We start from the raw sequence: 21229 nt of genomic DNA on the forward strand, positions 1-21229 counted from the left end.
CACATCATTCTTGTCTAGGGGTTCCAGAGGTTAATGGCCAAATAACTGCAGAGACCGACACCTGTATTCCTTTTGGAATTTTTATTTGCTTAAAACGTTGAACAGAAACACAGTCTATCGGTTGGGAATAGAAGGTATAGGTATGGAAGCTCAGGCACTTTGAAACTGCTGACACTTAATGAATGCCTCTTTCTAGGTAATCCAGGGAGTAGCCACTCGCAACTGGATATTTCCACTGTTGGATAAGTCCTAGTTTTAGGGACTCAGCAGCCGACACATAAATCAAACTTAGCAAAATCTCTGCCACAGACTTGGTTGCAAACTTTTAGATGAACACAGAAAGTCTCTCACTGGAACTTAGTTGTAACAGAAGGATAGGAATAGGAACCTTCTTGCGGTACCAGTATCTTGCAGCCAGTCTGGCGATACCGTAAGAAATGTGGATTCGGTTAGTGTCCATACAGCTCAACATTCAGCCTCTTACCGAGCAGCCAGCCTCATGCGTGGCCCTCTTCCGAAGAGTCCTCCCCTGGTTGCATGACGAGTTGCTGAGCCTCTCCAAAACCCGAGACGGCACCGGACCACTTTAGAATCCTCCTTTCAGTTACTGTGCCTCAGACTAGCCAGTTCCGAGACTCATGAGGGCCTCTGGGGGATGGTCAGGAGGACCAGGATCATGGGAGTCAGAACATACTTCTGGACCGTAACCCAGAACCATGTGACTTAATCACCTTAAGTACCCTCTCCCGGAATACACAGCGAGACAAAGCACCCACTGATTGGCTCAGAGAGAGAGATTGGCACCCAGTGCGTCCAACCAGACTGTGTTCCAATGCCTGTCAGAGGTGATACATGCACCTGTGACCAGGCAGAACATTAGTACAGCCCAGCCAAAGTGATGCCAAACCCACAATTTAGAACAATTAACCCCAAGACTCAACTATAGTCTTGGGAAAAAAATAAATTTGCAGACATAGCACATACTCGTCAGGAGTACCGGCGCTACACATTCCCCCAGGTCATTTAGACAATGTCCTCATTGTCTAGTTAAAAAACTCTTATTACTACAAAAATGTTTAAGTACCTGAGCTTTTTTGGGGGTTTTGGGAAAAGAGAACTGAAGGAAGTAGCAAACATAAAACAGTTGTGTTAACAAATTATAAACAGACCACCCAATCCTATCTATCTGCACCACCAATTGCTGTAATTTCAACAGATGAAAAAAGACTGAATCCAAATTTAAGCCATAACCTTCTTATATTCCATAAAGTTTGGAAATGGAGAATGTTGATTCTACTGATGAAATAGAAATGAAACAAAGACTTATTATGTAGTACTGCAAAACTAAAGTTACAAATGCACGATCAGCTTATGAAAGTTTTAAAATACTTTCCTATTTATGACTTTGAGGCAACTGTATTTTCTAATTGGGATTTATTTGAAATGTTTGCGGATCGTTTTAGTCTGTCAAATGATCAACGCAATTACATATTTCAGTTGCGGGTTCCTGTTAATTTTGCTAAACTAATTAATTTACCTGTTATTTATGACGAAAGTCAGGAAAAACAAAATTACACGACAGACTGCGACAATTATTGCTATGCATGAGTGATGAGTAAATACCGACCATAGAAATGTTAGATCTATTACAGACTACTGCAGAAAAAGGTCCATTTGAGGTTAAAATAACATTTTGCAAAGTTTATGAAATTATATTTGGAGTAGATAATGACTATGGTCCAGGTTTGAAAATGGCTTTTATAAAAAAATGTTTTATAAAATTTTATAAAAAAACCTTGACTCAACTTCAGTAGCTATAGCACAAATCAAAATTTAAATGATATAGTAAGCTTCATTGATAAAATTAGGAGACAATTGAATCAAAGCAATCTCACACACAAGGTAGCTATAATTCAATGTGACAAAAATAGTCATGCTATAGACATGTCAGAAACTACAGTTCTTAGCAAGAATGACAATGACAGGTGAAGACAAGTGAGGCAAGGAGAGCCTATCACTTGTCTTTACTGTCATAGATCTGGCCATATGAGAAAACATTGCTGTAAATTTAACCACCTCCCGCCCGCCCTATAGCTGAATGATGGCCTTAGAGCAGGCGGGTTTCTTCGCCTGGCCGTCCCTGAACGGCCTTGTGTTTACTTCCGCAATGCGCGCCGCCGGGGGCGCGCATCGTGGAAGTTTTGTATTCGCCGTGTCTCCCGGAGACAGGCAAATACAGATCGCCGTGAACGGCCAATCAAAGCGGCCGTTCACAGCGCGATCGCAGCTGCCAATGGGAGATGATCTCATATGTAAACATATGAGATCATCTCCCATTGCCATGTCTCTCCCTCCTCACACAGACAGCGTGTGAGGAGGGAAAGCGATCTGTAAGTCAGCCCCAGTGCCATCTGTCAGCCCCAGTGCCATCTCTCAGCCCCAGTGCCATCTCTCAGCCCCAGTGCCATCTCTCAGCCCCAGTGCCAGTGCCATCTGTCAGCCCAGTGCCATCTGTCAGCCCAGTGCCATCTGCCAGTAGTGCCAGTGCCACCTGCCAGCACCAGTGCCTGCCGTCAGCCCCAGTGCCGCCAGTGCCACCTGCCAGCACCAGTGCCATCCATCAGTCCCAGTGCCGTCAGCCCCAGTGCCGCCAGTGCCATCAGCCCCAGTGCCGCCAGTGCCACCTGCCAGCGCCTGTGCCACCTGCCAGCACCAGTGCCACCTGCCAGCGCCAGTGCCATCCGTCAGCCCCAGTGCCGTCAGTGCCGCCAGTGCCAGTGCCACCTGCCAGCGCCAGTGCCATCCGTCAGCCCCAGTGCCGCCAGTGCCACCTGCCAGTGCCACCTGCCACCACCAGTGCCGCCAGTGCCACCTGCCAGTGCCACCTGCCAGCACCAGTGCCACCTGCCAGCGCCAGTGCCATCCGTCAGCCCCAGTGCCGCCAGCCCCAGTGCCGCCAGTGCCACGTGCCAGTGCCACCTGCCAGTGCCACCTGCCAGCGCCAGTGCCATCCGTCAGCCCCAGTGCCGTCAGCCCCAGTGCCGCCAGCGCCACCTGCCAGTGCCACCTGCCAGCGCCAGTGCCACCTGCCAGCGCCACCTGCCAGCGCCATCTGCCAGCCGCAGTGCCATCTGCCAGCCCCATTTGCCAGAGCAATTAGCCAGAGCAAATAGCCAGCACCATCTGCCAGTGCCATCTGCCAGTGCCAGCCCCAGTGCCATCTGTCAGCGACATCTGTCAGCCCCATCTGCCTCCAGTGCCATCTGCCTCCAGTGCCATCTGCCTCCAGTGCCACGTGTCGTCAGTGCCACGTGGGGTCACTTTGTGGGCATTTCCATTGTCCTGGTGCTCCAGGGCCTTCAAAACTGTAATAGGTGGTTGAGAAATAAGATGTGTAATTTATGCTCCTAGAACGCCTGATGGTGCTATTTCAATATTGGGCGTCTGTATGTGGCCAGGCTGTGTAAAAGTCTCACACATTTGGTATCGTTATACTCAGGAGGAGTAGTAGAACGTATTTTGGGGTGTCATTTTTGCTATGTACATGCTATGTGTTGGAAATATCTTATAAATGGACAACTTTGCGTAAAAAAAATTTCACTTTGTGGGCATTTCCATTGTTCTGGTGCTCCAGGGCCTTCAAAAATGTAATAGGTGGTTGAGAAATGAAATGTGTAATTTATGCTCCTAGAACGCCTGATGGTGCTATTTCAATATTGGGCCTCTGTATGTGGCCAGGCTGTGTAAAAGTCTCACACATTTGGTATCGTAATACTCAGAAGGAGTAGCAGAACGTATTTTGGGGTGTCATTTGTGGTATACACATGCCATGTGAGAGAAATAACCTATTACATTGAAAATTTTGTGAGAAAAAAAAAAAAAAAAATCTTCATTATGCAAAGAATTGTGGGAAAAAGATGACAACATCAAAAACCTCACCATGCATCTTAGTAAATACCTTGGAATATCTACTTTCAAAAAAGGGGTCATTTGGGGGGTATTTGTACTTTCCTGACTTGTTCGGGTCGCAAGAAATGAGATAGGCCACCAGTACATCAGGTGTGATCAATTTTGTGCGATTCGCACCACAGCTTGTAGACTCTCTAACTTTCACAAAGACCAAATAATATCCACTAATTTGGGTTATTTTTACCAAAGATATGTAGCAGTATAAATTGTGGCCAAAATTTCTGGAAAAAAAATTATAATTTGCAAAATTTTATCACAGAAACAAAGAAATATGCGTTTTTTTTCAAAATTTTCGTTCTTTTTTCATTTATAGCGCAAAAAATAAAAACCCCAGAGGTGATCAAATACCACCAAAAGAAAACTCTATTTGTGGGAAAAAAAAAGGACACAAAATTCATTTGGGTACAGTGTTGCATGACTGAGTAATTGTCATTCAAAGTGTGAGAGCACCAAAAGCTGAAAATTGGTCTGGTCAGGAAGGGTGTTTAAGTGCCCAGTAAGCAAGTGGTTAAGATGGACTTGCAAATAAAAACTAAAGATATGGAGAATGAAAAATCAGCTAACATTTTGACTGAATTGCCTTATGCCACTGAAGTCAAACAGATCTGTAATTTGACTGTTAACAGCAGTTCAGACAACATGCCAAAAATAGAATCACATCAAGATTCAATTTCTCTGGCATTACACTATGTAGCACCAATTATATTGGACAAGAATGGTAGACAATATATACAAGGTTTTCTGAATGATAAAAATATTAATTGTCTCATTGACAGTGGATCTGAGATTAGCCTTACCAGATAACCTGTGAAACCTAATTCCCCTATGTCTAATATAGTGAGTTTTAATAATACAGGTAATTCCACTGCTAGACAGGTATCTAATGTAACATTTGAAGTACCTGGATTAGTGAAAACTAATATTAACATTTGGGTCTGTCACGAAGCAGAGAATTTATTTGCCATTGATGTAATCAATAAACAAAAGTGGGTGATTGATTTGGCTAATAAAAGTATTTGGAAAGATACATCTAGGTCCAAATCAGTGCTTATTGATCCCTCGTTATACAGTAATGTTGGCTCCATTACCAATATGTCTACAGAACAAAAATGGCCTGATATTGATGGTAATTGTGCTTTAAAGGAAGTGGTACAATGTTTTCCAAGTTTGTGGTTAAAGTTTAACTAGATGCTGACCGCCGGCTGTCAAATGACGGCCAGGCGGCGCACCTATTGTGGTGGGAGGCCGTCATATGACGGCCTCCCTTTCAAACACGGAATGCGCGCGACCGTGCGCGCGCATCCCTGTTTCTTCGTGGCGGCATGTCACGGAGACACCGCTCGCCACCGAAGGGGGTAAACAGCCATTGGTTATGGCTGTTTACCACGTGATCGGCCGTGATGAAGTCACGGGCGATCACAGATGGTCACACCCCGACTGTGCACGGCGCATGCACGCGATCGTGAGCGTGCTGCGCTTGCACGTCGGTGGCGGCGTGTTCCCCGGGAACACTGCTCGTCACCGACGCTGGTAAACAGCCATTGGCCGGCTGTTTACCCACGTGATCAGCTGTGATCCTTTCACAGCCGATCACTAAAATCTAAACAAACCGCGGTAACGGGATGTTACCGGGTTCTCCTCCTCACACACAGATCGTGTGTGAGGAGGAGATTGCGGTAACATCTCGTTACCGCCTACAGTGTACACCAATCATACTGATTGCCCCCCCCCAATAAAGAGGACCTGTCACCACCCCTCATAGTACCTGTCAATCACAGTCCATCAGAGTACCTGTCACAGCCCATCATAGTATTTGAGTACCTGCCACAGTTCCTCTGAGTACCCGAGTACCTGTCCCGGCCCATCAGAGTACCCGAGTACCTGTCCCGGCCCATCAGAGTACCCGAGTACCTGTCCCGGCCCATCAGAGTACCCGAGTACCTGTCCCGGCCCATCAGAGTACCCGAGTACCTGTCCCGGCCCATCAGAGTACCCGAGTACCTGTCCCGGCACATCAGAGTACCCGAGTACCTGTCCCGGCACATCAGAGTACCCGAGTACCTGTCCCGGCACATCAGAGTACCCGAGTACCTGTCACGGCCCATCAGAGTACCCGAGTACCTGTCACGGCCCATCAGAGTACCCGAGTACCTGTCACGGCCCATCAGAGTACCCGAGTACCTGTCACGGCCCATCAGAGTACCCGAGTACCTGTCACGGCCCATCAGGGTACCCGAGTACCTGTCACGGCCCATCAGGGTACTCGAGTACCTGTCACGGTCCATCAGGGTACCCGAGTACCTGTCACGGTCCATCAGGGTACCCGAGTACCTGTCACGGTCCATCAGGGTACCCGAGTACCTGTCACGGTCCATCAGGGTACCCGAGTATCTGTCACGGTCCATCAGGGTACCCGAGTACCTGTCACAGTCCATCAGGGTTACCCGAGTACCTGTCACAGTCCATTAGAATACCGAGTACCTGTCACAGTCCATCAGGGTACCCGAGTATCTGTCACGGTCCATCAGAGTACCCGAGTATCTGTCACAGTCCATCAGAGTACCCGAGTACCTGTCACAGCCCATCAAAGTACCCGTGTATCTGTCACGGTTCATCCGAGTACCCGAGTAGTTGCCACAGCCCATCAAAGTATCCGAGTACCTGTCACAGCCCATCTGAGTACCCGAGTACCTGTCACAGCCCATCTGAGTACCCGAGTACCTGTCACAGCCCATCTGAGTACCCGAGTACCTGTCCCAGTCCATCTGAGTACCCGAGTACCTGTCACAGTCCGAGTACCCGAGTACCTGTCACAGTTCATCTGAGTACCCGAGTACCTGTCACAGTTCATCTGAGTACCTGAGTACCTGTCACAGTTCATCTTAGTACCTAAATACCTGTCACAGTCCATATGAGTACCTGTCACCGCCCTTCAGAGTACCCAAATACCAGTCCCCAAGCCATCAGAGTACCTGTCACCCGGCCATCAGAGTACCCGAGTACCTGTCTGCAGGCCATCAGAATACCCGTGTACCTGTCACCAGGCCATCAGAGTACCAGAGTACCTGTCACCAGGCCATCAGAGTACCCAAGTACCTATTTGCAGCCATGTCCCATAGAATATACGTTGGGGTGTTTACTTTCCAAAATGGGGTCATTTTGTGGGTAATTTCAATGTCCTGGTGGTCCAGGACCTTCAAAAGTGTGATGGGTAGGAAAGAAATGAGATGTGTCATTTATGCTCCTAGAACGCCTGAACGTACTACTTCAATGTTTGGCCTCTCTATGTGGCCAGGCTGTGTAAAAGTCCTACACATGTGGTATCGCCATACTCGGAAGGAGTAGCAGCATGTATTTTGGGGTGTAATTTTTGCTATATACATGCTATGTGTTAGAAATATCTTATAAATCGACAATTTTGTATAAAAAAAAATGCGTTTTAATTTTTTTCCACATATTCCAAAAACTTGTGGAAAAAAATTAACCATTTAAAAGACTCATTATGCCTCGCAGATTATACGTTGGTGTGTTTGCTTTCCAAAATGGGGTCATTTTATGGGAAATTCCATTGTCCTGGTACTCCAGGGCCTTCAAAAGTGTAATAGGTGGTTGAGAAATGAGATGCGTCATTTTTGCTCGTAGAACGTCTGAAGGTACTACATCAATGTTGGTGCTCTGTATGTGGCCAGGCTGTGTAAAAGTCTCACACATGTGGCATCGCCGTACTCGGGAAGAGTAGCAGAATGTATTTTGGGGTGTAATTTGTTGTATGCATATGCTGTGTGTGAGAAATAACCTGATAATATGACAATTTTGTAAAAAAAAAATAATAATAAAAAAAATCTTCATTTTGCAAAGAATTGTGGGAAAAAATGACAACTATAAAAACTCACCATGCTACTTACTTAATACCTTGGAATGTCTACTTTGTAAAAAGGGGTCATTGGGGGGTATTTGTACTTTCCTGACTTGTTAGTGTCTCAAGAAATGAGGTACACCTGCAGGGGCGGACTGACTCATGGGGCCCCCGGGCAATAGGAGATCCTGGGGCCCACTGTCCCCGCCCATGTGTTCCCACACTCAAGCCACACGCACACAAATCCCCACAATCATATTGCACTGCCCACACTACATAAGTGCGTGTTTGTAAAGACTCTTTTAAAAAAAAAAATAATAAACATATACTTACCTCCACTGTGCAGTTTGTTTTGCAGAGTGGCCCTGATTCTTGACTTCTGGGGTCTGGCGTTGGCCCTCGAGGCTCCTCCCTGCATCAGATAACCCCTTACAAGAAGCGATCTCCCGGGGAGGTTACCTTGCAGGCATGCTCCTGAGTGCAGCATTTTTGTCTATAGACACATATTTACATACATGTGCTCGTCCTACATAAAGCTTTTCATATAGAGTGTGTGCGGGGGTCATGGGTGTGCTTTACATATTTTTTTTATAATTTTTATTTACTTTATATAATTTTCACTGATCACCAATGTAACGAACATTGTTCCCACTGATCACCAATCTAAGGGACATTCTTCTTACTGACCACCATGACCACCAATGTAAGGAACACTCTTTCTGCTGACCACCAATATAGGGAACATTCTTTCTGCTGACCACCAATATAGGGAACATTTTTTCTGCTGACCACCAATGTAAGGAACATTCTTTCTGCTGACCACAAATGTAGGGAACATTCTTTCTATTGACCACCAATGTAAGGAACATTCTTCTCACTGATCGTTCTTTCTGCTGAAGTGTACAGATATATCAGTGTTGTATATAAGGAATAGCTCTCAGTATAAAGATATCAATGTTAGGGAAAGCACTCAGTGATATTTCCTTATGTGTTACACTGACATCTATACACTAAGTGCTATTCTCTATATATAACTGACATCTATACACTAAGTGCTTTTCCTAACACTGATATCTGTATACAGAGAGCTATTCCTTATATACAAAACTGATATATCTGTACACTGATGGGCACTCAGTGCACAGCTATCAGTGTACCGGGGAATAGCACTTGGTAGATGGGCACTGGGGAAGAAGGAACACACAGTGAGCCTGGCTGGTTATCAGAGACATGCTACGATTACACACTGACCTGCTGCTGCACACAAGGTAGGTCAGGTGGCTATCTCCAACATAACTCCTCTCTGTCCTCACTCTGCAGCCTCCAGCTCTCTCACTGGCTTTCCCCAGCGGCATGGATGTACACTGTGGCCCCGCCCCTCTGCTGAATTCCCCAGGAGGAGAGGTGGCCAGAGCGCCTGTTACTTCTATCATAATTATTGCTCCACGATCGCTCTGTAATCGGCCAGCACCCCAGTCCTCTCATATAGCCTCACTAACTGCAGGCAGGGATGACATTGCTCACTACCTCCACAGTGCATAAACTTCCCCAATCCTTCATAATAAGCTGTGGGCATATCCAAGGGCAGACTGAGCAGCTCATGAGGCCCCCCTGACTCCGGGGCCCTCGGTCGGCGACCGAGTGACCGAATGGTCAGTCCGCCCCTGTACACCTGATGTACTGAAGGCCTGATCAGAAGTGATCAATTTTCAGTGATTGGCACCATAGTTTGTAGACTCTATAACTTTCACAAAGACCAAATAATATATACTAATGTGGGTTATTTTTACCAAAAATATGTAGCAGTATAAATTTTGGCCAAAATTTATGAAGAAAAATTACTAATTAGCAAACATTTATGACAGAAACAAAGAAAAGGGCATTTTTTTCACAAAATGTACGTTTTATTTTATTTACCCCACTAAAAGTAAATGTATTGGCCGGAATGCCCTTTTAAGGACTGTCACGAGGTCTCTCTCTGATGTGAGACTGAAGTAGTGGAAAGGCCTCCCTTGCACCTTGGGTCCTTAAAGCCTCTGGAGATGGAGACAGACACTTGGTGGGGACACTGAGTGGCAGGGGTGCTAGGGGTGCAGAGCACCATGCAATCCTTAGTCCAGGATCTGAGCCGAGGTCAAGTCCAGTTGGGTACCGAAGCATAAAAGGGTTAATTAGAAGAAGAATGGTCGAAATCCAAGCCAGGGTCAGTTCCAGTCTGGTAGCTGAGTGCAAAAGGGGCAAAGAAGTAGAATGATTAAGGTACAAATCCGAGGTTAATGGCAAGCAGCAATCAAGAGTAGTCAAACAGGTAACCAGGTCACAACAGGCTCCTGGGCATTTTCCTGCCTTTTTCCATCAGGATGATGTCACTTCGTGTAGGCTTCCTGGGTATTTTCCTGTCTTTTTCCTTTGCGTGTCCTGGGCATTTTCTGCCCTTTTCCATCAAGTCTTCTGCACAGGTGCGGGTTAGCGCCCTGAGGCATCTTTGGCGCGTGCTCAGTTGGCATGGATTTCCTCTTGTGGCAATGTGTCATTGGTGCATGCGTAGTAAGCTCTGGACTCTAATGCCACATGCACACGACCGTTTTTTCCATCAGAATAAACTCTGATGGTTTTTTGACAGAGTTCCGCTGAAAACGGACTTGCGTACATAAAATCACACTAAAGTCCATTTTAGAACGCGGTGACGTAAACACATACGATGGGTCTAGAAAAAAATAAGTTAAATAGCCAGTAGCCAATAGCTACCCTTGCGTAATTTTTGGTCTGTTGGAATAGCATATAGACGAACGGTGTTCTTGATAGGAATTGATTCCATTGGAAAGATTTAAAACATTCTAGCATTCTAGGTCCTTCAGAATCTTCGAAATAAAAAGTCAGCTGAAGCCCACACATGATCAGAATAGCCGATGAAATGATTTAGTCTGACCTTTTCTGCCAGAAAGTCCGACCGTGTGTACACGGCATTACAGTGTGTATAGATGGTTCCAAAGAAACTCAGAAGTGTGTCAGTATTTGCTAGATTTAAATGTGGTTAATGATGAAAAAACAAATCACTAATAATTCATTCCTTCCTTCTTAGCAAGCTGGAGTGGGTTCTCTTTATGTCTTTGGAGACCAAAGAGTTCAAGTGGGGGGAGTGTGTAGCCAGGGGTTTGCTACTATAGTCATTATAGTTGAACAGTTTGTTGTTGTTTGCAGATGAGTTTGGCTCCCCCCTAGTGTCTGCTGGACTCTGTTAGGATTTTTCCTTACTCTTTGAAAATAATGAAGCAAAGCATTGTGGGAGATTTTGTCTGGAGGAGGATGTGACTCTGTTAGCTGGATCAACCCTGGACTACAGGACAGACAATGCAAAGCGCGCAGAACTGCCTGCTGGGAGGAGTGATAAAAGGAGAGGCATGGCCTGTTTTCAGCCTCTCTGGACGCCATTCAACACCTGCCAGCAGGAGATGCGTGTGTGACCAGGAGTAAGAGACTGCGGCCTATACAGCTGAGAGCAAGATCATCCGCCTCTGAGGGATTTTGGAGGACAGCCCTGCTATTCTAGCAAGCAGACTGGCCTGCGTTTCAGAGTAACTGGAAGACACCTGCACTTTAGTCCGGTGGCGAGTTGCAACATGGTGTGGCAGTGCCATCTTAACCAGACGGAGATAGCAGAAGGGTATTCCGGACGGAGCCTCACAGTCATTGGAGTATATTGTGGTGAGAGGGCACCTGACCATTCCAGTAGAGATTACAGCTTTGCTGAGTGAGTTCTTTGACTGCTGGTGAGACTTGTAGTTCCACGGAGGTGAATCTACTTCTTCACAGGCATCATACAGCTGGACTTTGGGGGCCTTGTCTTTCTCCCCTGCGCTGTAAGGTCAGTACTGTATTGCACTCACATGTAAAGAGGAATCTACAAGTTGTGATAGTTCTTCAGTAAAGCAATAATCAGCACACCTTTTGTTCAACAGTCATTTCTTTCCCTGTGTCTCTGTGGATTACAAATTACAATATACTGCAGTTTAACCATCAGGCTAGCTGAAGACATCTTCTTCTTTTACTAAGCATTGCTGCTCTAATCACAAGTTGATCTCTGAATTATAGCCTAGGGGGAGCCATTTGTGTACATGCTTAATTTTACATGTTACTAAATGTAAAGATTATATACTGCATTTTGGTCTATGTGTTGAGGCCTCAGTGGGAAGGTATTTAATATACCGTATATACTCGAGTATAAGCCGAGATTTTCAGCCTCTTTTTTGAGGCTGAAAGTGCCCCCCTCGGCTTATACTCGAGTCATCGCTGTCTGTCTGCCCGATCAGCGTGTCGAGCAGACAGACAGCGGCCATTCTAGGATTCAAAGGCCGCGCCTCCGTCGGTGATAGGCGGAACACTGAATTTCCCAGCAGTCTGTGTTCCGCCTATCACGGACATCCTCTCATCCTCGTCCGTAGTATGAGGATGAGCGGACGTCCATGATAGGCGGACCACTGACTGCTGGGAAATTGAGTGTTCCGCCTATCACGGACATCCGATAGGCGGAACACTCAATTTCCCAGCAGTCAGTGGGAAATTGAGTGTTCCGCCTATCACCGACGGAGGCGCGGCTTTTGAATCCTAGAATGGCCGCCGACGAAGAGCTGAAGGACGGAGGCTCGGCTCGGGACGGGCCGGGACGGGACGGGCCGGGACCGGACGCAGGCTGGACGGACGCAGGCTGGACGGACGCAGGCTGGACGGACACAGGCTGGACGGACACAGGCTGGACGGACACAGGCAGGCTGGACACAGGTAGGCTGCACGGACACACACACACACACACACACACACACACACGGATGCATGCACACACACACACACACACAGGGATGGACACACACACACACGGATGCATGGACACACACACACACACACACACACGGATGCATGGACACACACACACGGATGCATGGACACACACACACACGGATGCATGGACACACACACACACACGGATGCATGGACACACACAGGGATGGATGGACCCACAGGGATGGACGGACACACAGGGATGGACAGGCATGTCTCACCCTCGGCTTATACACGAGTCAATAATTTTTTCCATTTTTTTGGGGGTAAATTGGGGGCCTCGGCTTATATTCGGGTCAGCCTATACTCGAGTATATACGGTATGTCTAGAAGATATTGAGTACCCCTTCAGGTTATTATAAGGTTATATGTTCTGTGCATGTGCATTAAGTGATAACTGTAGTCAATCATAACTTGTGTTCATTCATGTTTTTCATTGTGTTCCATTACTTATCTCAGTAAACTTTTCTGAGTAGTTCAGTGATATCGTGTGAGTTTCTTATTGCCAACGCCACATTGCAGAATGGAACCCAAGGTGTCAGAGGTAAGAGAGGATTTGCAGAGTCGGGGTAGCCAGTGAGGTATAGAGTCAATCAGCAGCCCCCTAGGGGGTAACGCTACATGTGCATGAGCACTGGGACCATGTGTTTGATGGTCAGGAGGACTGAGGCATGAGGCCTGAGGTGCAGGACCAATAAAGAGCCGGGAGTCTGAATCCTATGTTTGTGTGCATTGATGGTGAACACACAGTTCCCAGAACACAACAGAGACCAGTGAAGACACGCAGCGCGACTCACGCATGCGCAGTAGAGAACCGGACAGTGAAGCTGCAATGCTTCACATCCTGATTCCCTGACCAAGAATGGTGGCGGGGCAGCCAAGAGACGAGCGATTGCTCGTCATCTGCTGCTGATATCATGGGCACCCTGGACAGGTAAGTGTCAGCAGCTGCAGCATTTGTAGCTGCTGGCTTTTAATATATTTTTTTTAAGGTGGAGCTCCTCTTTAAATAGTAAAATTATCCTTCAAGCTTTAATGAAATTGTAAATAACCTGCAGTGATCCAGGAGGTGGCATAGACCCCCAGAGATTTTGAGATTTATCTATTTGTAACCCAGCAATTTTTTTTTTCCGTTTTTTTTCCCTTCTTTTATTTTCTGGTACAAAGGGATTCAAAATCTCCTATATAACAGAGCAATTAATTGCCAATCTGCCTCACATTATTTTATTCTCATGTTTGTAAAAGTCATTCATGTTGTCTTAACCAACCACATAAAAATTTACTTTCCCCACATATCACCTCCTCTTCTGCTGCAGCAGCGGTCTCTGGGTCTCTGAGACGAGAACGGCAGGGAAAGGCACGGAGCACAGTAAGTACTGTAAAGAAACACAGATTTACCTTATGTTGTGGCCCAAGGGAAAAATTAACATGACTCTCAATTTAAAAAAAAAAAAAAAAACTCACACTGGCTGTTGGTATCCCATTGTCCCCCAAGATATCCAACTACTTCACTTTGTGTTAGATGGCTATGGAAATCCTACAATGAGAAATCAGAATTACAGAAGACTTACTGTATAAAGAAAACAGAATAGAAAGCTAAAAATGTCTAAGACTCACCAGAAGTAGAAGAGCATTACTGCAAATGGATACATGGAAAGGCTGAAATTTGTTTATCGCCATAAAAGAGGTAAGCTGAACCAAGGTGTGTGGGTCTCTAGAACAGCAGCAGAAGGATCAAATGTTCACCATGTATAATGATTTACTGTGACATAAGCAGTAAAGGTGGATACAGAAGTGCTCTCACATGCAGCAATTAATGTTTTTTTTGCATAAGTGCACTCTGGTGCCATTCATTGGCACCCCTGCGTAGCTGCACTGCAGAGCACAGAGCACCAAAACAGTGCACTTTGCTGTGCACTGCATTGCTAAAAATAGTGCAAGCACCTTTTTTAGGCACATTAGGAAGTCCATTCAAGTGAAGGAGCTTTCTTAACCTCTTCATGCTGTTCGCACACATATATGTGTCATGCCAAGCAACCCCATATATGCGGCCTGTTTAAACCTCTTACCACGCTAAGAGTGCGCTCTCTACGTGCTCCAACCACAGTATGCGGTTACTGGAAAGCTCCCCATGCTTACTAGCAATCGGGAGCTTTCCGATCATGTGACCGCTGTGACAGCCAATCACAGTGGTCACATGACCTAAATGCCCACCTCTACCTCCTGGCTTTTAGAACACTTAAAGGGCCGTGAGGCGGTCGGCAGGAAGGAGTTAATGCTTTCGCTGCCAGAGCCGTCTTTGCGATTTTTGCACACGTTTAAAAAATCATCAGCAATTTATGTTTGTGTACAAACATGTGGCATGGCACTGCACAGGTTACTGCATGATCTCTGTCTGTAGTCTGTAAATAAAACATATCATCTCTGAATATCTCAGTCTAGTGCTGGTGTAGAGGAGAGCTAATTTGATTTTACAGCCACAAACAGGCTGAGCAAGAAACACACAGTTTGTCATGCAGCTAGCTTTTTTACATTAGCACTTACATATTTGTGATGTGACATAGAGTGGATGTCAATGCATGCACTGGACACTGACTCGAAAGAAAAAGTTGACTTGTTCTTTTGGCAAATGAAGGACAGGCTAGCTGAATAAACCATGGCCAAAGGGGAATTAACCAGCCATGACATTACAAACTGCAGCCACAACATGTAAGGCCATCATTACAGGGTAAGGTAAAAAAAGTGCATAATGCCTTTAAGTTAATGTGATCCACCACACACAGGTCACTGGAACAATAATAAATCATGCATAACTTAAACTATACTAACATTTATTGAGAAATATTATTGCTGCCATTGTGAATTCCTAAAAATCCTAGTTGCCTGGCCTTTTATCTATTTATTATTAATTTTTTTTTGAGACACTGAACCAGAAAGAGCATGTAGATCAGCAAATTGGTATGAAGCTAGTACTCTTGATCCAGGCTGGTGACTAGGATAGAACTGAATCACTGGATTGTCATGACAGCCAAATAGTATTTCTTTATCGTTCATTAGGAAACCCAGCTGTCAATCTATAGATCAATCAGAACCAGTGAGTTCTAGTGCAGTAAAAAGCAATCAAGGACTGGCTCCATCTCCATTTTACCTAATATTAGTAAGGTATTTCTCTTATTTCTACCAGCTGCTGATTCTGAAGACCTTGCTAACAAACATGCTCCCTGTGCTAGGAGGGCCTTGGGGGAGATATGGAAATTGAACAGACTCCTTTCTACATACAACCAACACTGCTAGTAAGTGAGTTTAGCATTATTTTTATGCACTAAGGGGGTGTCCCACTGTACCTCGGCATACCTGATTGCTAATGTGTCATTCCACACCATTGGCAGTATGTCTGACACCAAGAAGAGACTCATTCTCAGCTTGGCTGCCATGCAAAAAAATCATCCAGGTTGCATCCCCATCTGATACCATTTAGATGTCCTGTCCTCCTCTCTGAACCATGAATCTTTTAATTCCACTATGGAAGAATTTTCTTGTCATGTCGTTTTAATGCTCTCTCTCTTGCCCTTAATGAAAAGGAGCTAAAAATGTACCCTCCTCCCTTCCAATTTTTTCTTAGATATTTCCAATAGTCCTAGAAACTGCTGAACCTGATCTGGAGGGAGGCTCAAGTGAGAAATTACTTCATCTATAAAGGATGAGGATAGGTGTTTGTGAGAAAGAAAGGGTTTCTGCCTTGATTCTTGCAGTTTTTGCTTAAGATGGAGCAGAATATTCAGTTGCCTTTGGTTCTCATGCACAAAAGCATGGCGCAAAGGTTTTTCACTATCATATGGCCTAGCAAGACTTTTACCTTGCCTAAATATTCTTTGGTCCTTTATCCATTTGCGGAATACCTTCCCACAAAATGGGCAAAACCATCTATTGTAGACTCACAAATCTTCAGATTAAACAAGGCAATGGTCATCCCTGTAGAGGAGACTCTTACCTTTAGGTGTCCAACTGATGGCAAGATGGAATTGGTTGTGCAATTCTTTCAGACTGTCTCTGGATCTCAATTGTGACCAGCTCTGGCTCCTGTACTAGGGTTTCAGACACTTACACCAGGATTTTGGAAAAGGTTCCCCTAGGCCTGACTGAGCTAATGGATCAGATGGAACTGGGCCCTAAGTACTTGTGTGAAGTAGCTTTGGATACTAGTGTGATTGTGCCACTCATGACTCTGTTTAGGCTCCTATTACTGAAGTACTTGATGATTACCCAAGCTTCCTAGAATACTTAAGTTTCCTCTGATGGATGATTGCCTATTTTCCATATTATATAGGAGTAAGAGACACTTTTCTGCCTTATTTGAGCAAGGGTAAAGATGCCAGACATACTATAAGCCTGGACCATCCTTTGCAGCTTATAAACAAACATTCTCCTTGTTTAAAAGAAAACTCAGATAAATATTCCAATCACTCTACTGCTGCAAGCACTAAGTGGTCATGGCAGGGCAGGGCCGAGCTTCCAAATCTGCTGAAAAATCCAACTCAGCATGAATGTCTTCCCCCATCTGTTGCGCACGGGGTGGGAGAAGTGATGTGACCTCTGCCTTCGCCCTGGTCACATCACAAGAAACCATCTCCTGCGGTTCTGTTTAAAGACTGGCTTGCTGACATCCCTTCTGTCTCCTTATCCTGCTTGCTGTTGCTCTACTTGGATCCCTGACTTATGGCCTGGCTGATTACCCATTCTGGTTATTGAACTCTGGCCTGGCTGACTACTCTATCCGGTTACTGGACTCTGGCTATGCTTTGACTATGATTTTTCTATTTACCTTTTTATTGTTATATAATAAACACGTGTGATTTAATTGTACTTCTGTCTCGGTCTCATTCATAGTTTCTGACACAATGTTTTTACAAGGGTCCTGAAAATTCAGGATATAATCCATCTGTTCAGTGGTTACATCCAATGCTGGGGCAAGGTCATCTAGCACCCAGATCAAAGATGTATGGGCATTATGTGTGAGCAAATATCCAATCCCCCTGTCCCCCAAAAAAATAAAAAATATTAAGAACTAATCTGCATGCTTACCTCCTAAGCATACATTTCCTTTGTGAGCCAAAATTCTCTCTAAACAAAATTTCTCCCTCCTACCAGGGCACTCCTAGAACAAATCTTACCTACCGTCACCCTACAAATTCCCCCTCCCAGCACAAATCTCCACACCCCAATCCCCCTTCTCCAGCAAAATCCCCCCCCCCCAGCACTTATTCCCTCTTCCAAGCACTAATCCTATTCTCCCTTCCACCTCCTAGCACAAGTACTTTGTCTGTAGCACAAATGATTGTTACTCTGCCCCCCCCCCCCCGTGTCCCCAGTGCAATTTCCCTCTCTCTCAAACACACAGACCTTAGATTCAGCATGGTAGATGGCTATGGTATGTCCTTTTTTCCAAGCTCCTTCTCATCTTGACATATCAGAGATGAGAAGAAGCCTAGGGGAAGCTGACCTTTAACACTTTTGACAGGCAGCCAGCAGGGTGAGATGCCATTGTTGTAGAGGTATGGGATCGCAGCTTGGGCACATTGCTGACTATCAGATTGAGACTTTATGGGATTTACTTACTCGCCTTCTACCCACATTCTTTTCTGGGAGGAGATGAGGACAGATAAGCAAACCATACAGATTCCCGCTTTGACAGTCCTGAGTGCCCTCAATACGATTACCCAGGAAGGCAGCAGGGCCAAGGACTTGCGATTATTCAGTAACCCAGGGACTGATCTGTATATGCCTATGTTCATCACCTGTATGCACCAGGGCTTTCTTAAATGTGAGTGGAATAGTTGTATGTTTTTTAATAAATTACGTTTACAGTACAACACTGTTAGTTCCTTCTTTACCCATATGTTGCCAACACCTATGAGAGACTACGCTTGCAGGAGCCCACTGATGGGAGCTTAAAAAGACATCTCGGATTGTGACCCCAAGAAGGTGCTACTAGGTCTAATTGGGGGGCCATTCTGAGAGATGAGCACATAGTGTGAGTGGTGGAGGGTCCACTTGGTGTATGTCACTTACTTTCCATCTATTCATGGTTGGATACCTTGTGGATTGCACCTGTTCACAAGAAGATTGCACTTATCTTATGGACTGTTTTGTTTATTTAAAGTTATAAGTGTCATATTTATTACTCCCACTGTTGTGCACTTATTGCTTATATTGCTAGTGAAGCATTTTCCTTACGCCAACATGGCAGCATACTAGTGATAGAGCCCGCCTCTTGACCACTCCCTCAGTACCAGTGAATGGCATAAAAAAGGACTAGTTAGCCACCCCCCCCCCCCCCCATTCTTCTTTTTTTCCTCATACTTCCACGCACCAGTGAAGAGCAATGCCGCGTACACATGATCGGAATTCTCGTCGGAAAAAGCTCTGATGGTTTTCCCGACGGAATTCCGACGGAATTCGGCTCAAGCTGTCTTGCCTACACACGGTCACATTAAAATTCCGATCATTTATAACGCAGTGACATACAACACGTACGACGTGACTAGAAAAAGGAAGTTCAATAGTCAGTAGCCAATAGCTTCTGTCTCGTAGTTGAATCTGAGCATGCGTGATTTTTGGCGTGTCGAAATTGCATACACACAATCGGAATTACCGATAGAAAGTTTTTCCGTTGGGAAAATTGAGAACATGCTATAGATTTTTGGCTGGGGGAAATTCGGACAGCTAAATTCCGATGGAGCATACACATGGTCACATTTTCCGATGAAAAGCTCTCATTGGTCTTTTTCTGGCAGGAATTCCGATCGTGTGTACGAGGCATAAGCTGTTCTACGTCCCCGCCTCTGCCTCAATGCAGTAGCTGTCTGGGTTTAGCCTCTCCGAGTGTGAAGTCCCAGTGCTCTGGCCGCTAAATGCACTAATAGCCTGGGAACACCTTCAGTGGGTCTTGATGGGGCCCTGTAGTGTTTTCTCATTAGGAACAAAATCTGCCATCATGTAAGTGTCTGTGGGCTGAGGCTTGGGGGGGGGGCTAGCTAGTTCATTCCTTTTCCTTTTTTTTGGGGGGGGGGGGGGGTTCCTTGCACCAAACAGGGCTACCTATCCCTTTTATTCTTTCTGTCTCCTCATATGTGTTCTCCCTTACCTTGGTCTGTTTCTCTTTTGAGTGTTCTGTTCCCCTCTTGTTTTCCCATGCATCCTAGGCCTCTCTATAGGGAAAGAATGGCCTCCCAGTGCTGTTTTTCTTTGGCCAGGGCGCCTCATCAGGCTGTTCCAGCCATTGGGTTTTCGGTCGCCATCTTGCTTATGGGCAAAAGCTCCCTCTTGCCAGCAAGAGCGCTCTAGGCACCCCCCCCCCCCCCCCCACTACTTTTTAACAGGTAGGACACCAAAACAAAAGAGAAATGCATATATATTTATTTCTTCTGGTTTAAGAAAAAAGAAAGAATCCCATTCAAAAAAAAGAATCCCATTCACAGGAAAGATTGCATGTTTTCTACCCAACCCTGTTTGTAGTTCGCAGGGGACAGTGGCTAGCGTCCAGTTGCAGATCGGAAGAGGTTGAACCTTTTTGGCCCTCTTATGCCCCGTACACACGATCGGACTATCCGGCAGACTTGATCCACCGGACAATCCGCCCGTGTGTGAGCTCCGGCGGACTTTTTCTTCCCAAAAGTCCAGCAGACTTAAGCCGCGTACACACGGGCAGACTGTCTGGCCAACTAAGTCCGTCAGACAATCCGACGGACAGTCCGTCCTACTTTCGAATGAACAGACAGTCCGTTGAAAGCTTGCGCGATGACGTACAGCACTACGACGGGACTAGAAATAGGAAGTCCAAGACACAGCAAAGCACCCTTTGGGCTCCTTCTGCTGACTTTGCGTTAGTAGAAGTTTGGTTAGAGACGATTCGCGCTTTTCAGACTTCAGCTTAATTTGTCCGTTTACTGCGGCGCAGTCTACCTGTGAGGTTAGTATCTGTCTTTCGGTACGCGTGGATCAGTTGGTACCTGTTGTTAGGCGCTTCTGGTCCGCTCGTTTCTGGGTTTCAGGTCGTTCTTCATAGGTCTGGCTGTTCTTCAGTGCGTTCAGTTGAGCTTGTTTGTCCAGCCGACCGTTTCAAAGCCATGGAGAGTGGACGTACTCGGGAACGAGTTCGTGCTATATTGGGGCTTGGTGTTGGGGTTAATACTTTGACCCGAGCCCAGTCTGTGAACAGGGTGAGGAGGAGTTCATGGACAAAGAATTGGTTGCGCCAGCGTGACCAATTCTCACATATGCCTTTACTCCGTGAGATCCGTGAGAATAATCCTGATGATTTCAGGAATTATCTCAGGATGACGGACCCCGTTTTTCACCGTCTGCTGGCTTTGCTGACCCCTTATATCAGCAGGCAGGATACCTGCATGTGGCAAGCCATCACTCCGGAGCAGAGGCTCGTCGCCACGTTGCGCTACTTGGCGACAGGGAGAAGCCTTCAGGACCTCAAGTTCTCGACAGGCATCTCCCCCCAGGCTCTGGGGATCATTATTCCAGAGACCTGTTCTGCCATTATTCGGGTCCTGCAGA

The 21229-nt window shown here is 45.9% G+C and overlaps 1 protein-coding gene across 8 annotated transcripts in view; it reads right to left on the reverse strand.

Annotated features, from left to right (window-relative positions):
- The window catches only part of MPND (MPN domain containing), a 719135-nt gene that overhangs the window by 196512 nt on the left and 501394 nt on the right, over positions 1–21229 (reverse strand). For all 8 annotated transcript variants that reach the window (XM_077475745.1, XM_077475748.1, XM_077475740.1 and 5 more), the window contains 3 exons: positions 14279–14375; positions 14126–14198; positions 13961–14037 (listed from right to left, as the gene is read on the reverse strand). In XM_077475745.1, coding sequence (XP_077331871.1) covers positions 13961–14037; positions 14126–14198; positions 14279–14375 — 247 coding nt within the window. The remainder of the gene's footprint in view (positions 1–13960; positions 14038–14125; positions 14199–14278; positions 14376–21229) is intronic.

The sequence above is a fragment of the Lithobates pipiens genome, unplaced genomic scaffold (assembly GCF_037356315.1).
Source record: "Lithobates pipiens isolate NorthernLeopardFrog02 unplaced genomic scaffold, aLitPip1_a1.2 Scaffold_13, whole genome shotgun sequence".
Classification (NCBI taxonomy): domain Eukaryota; kingdom Metazoa; phylum Chordata; class Amphibia; order Anura; family Ranidae; genus Lithobates; species Lithobates pipiens.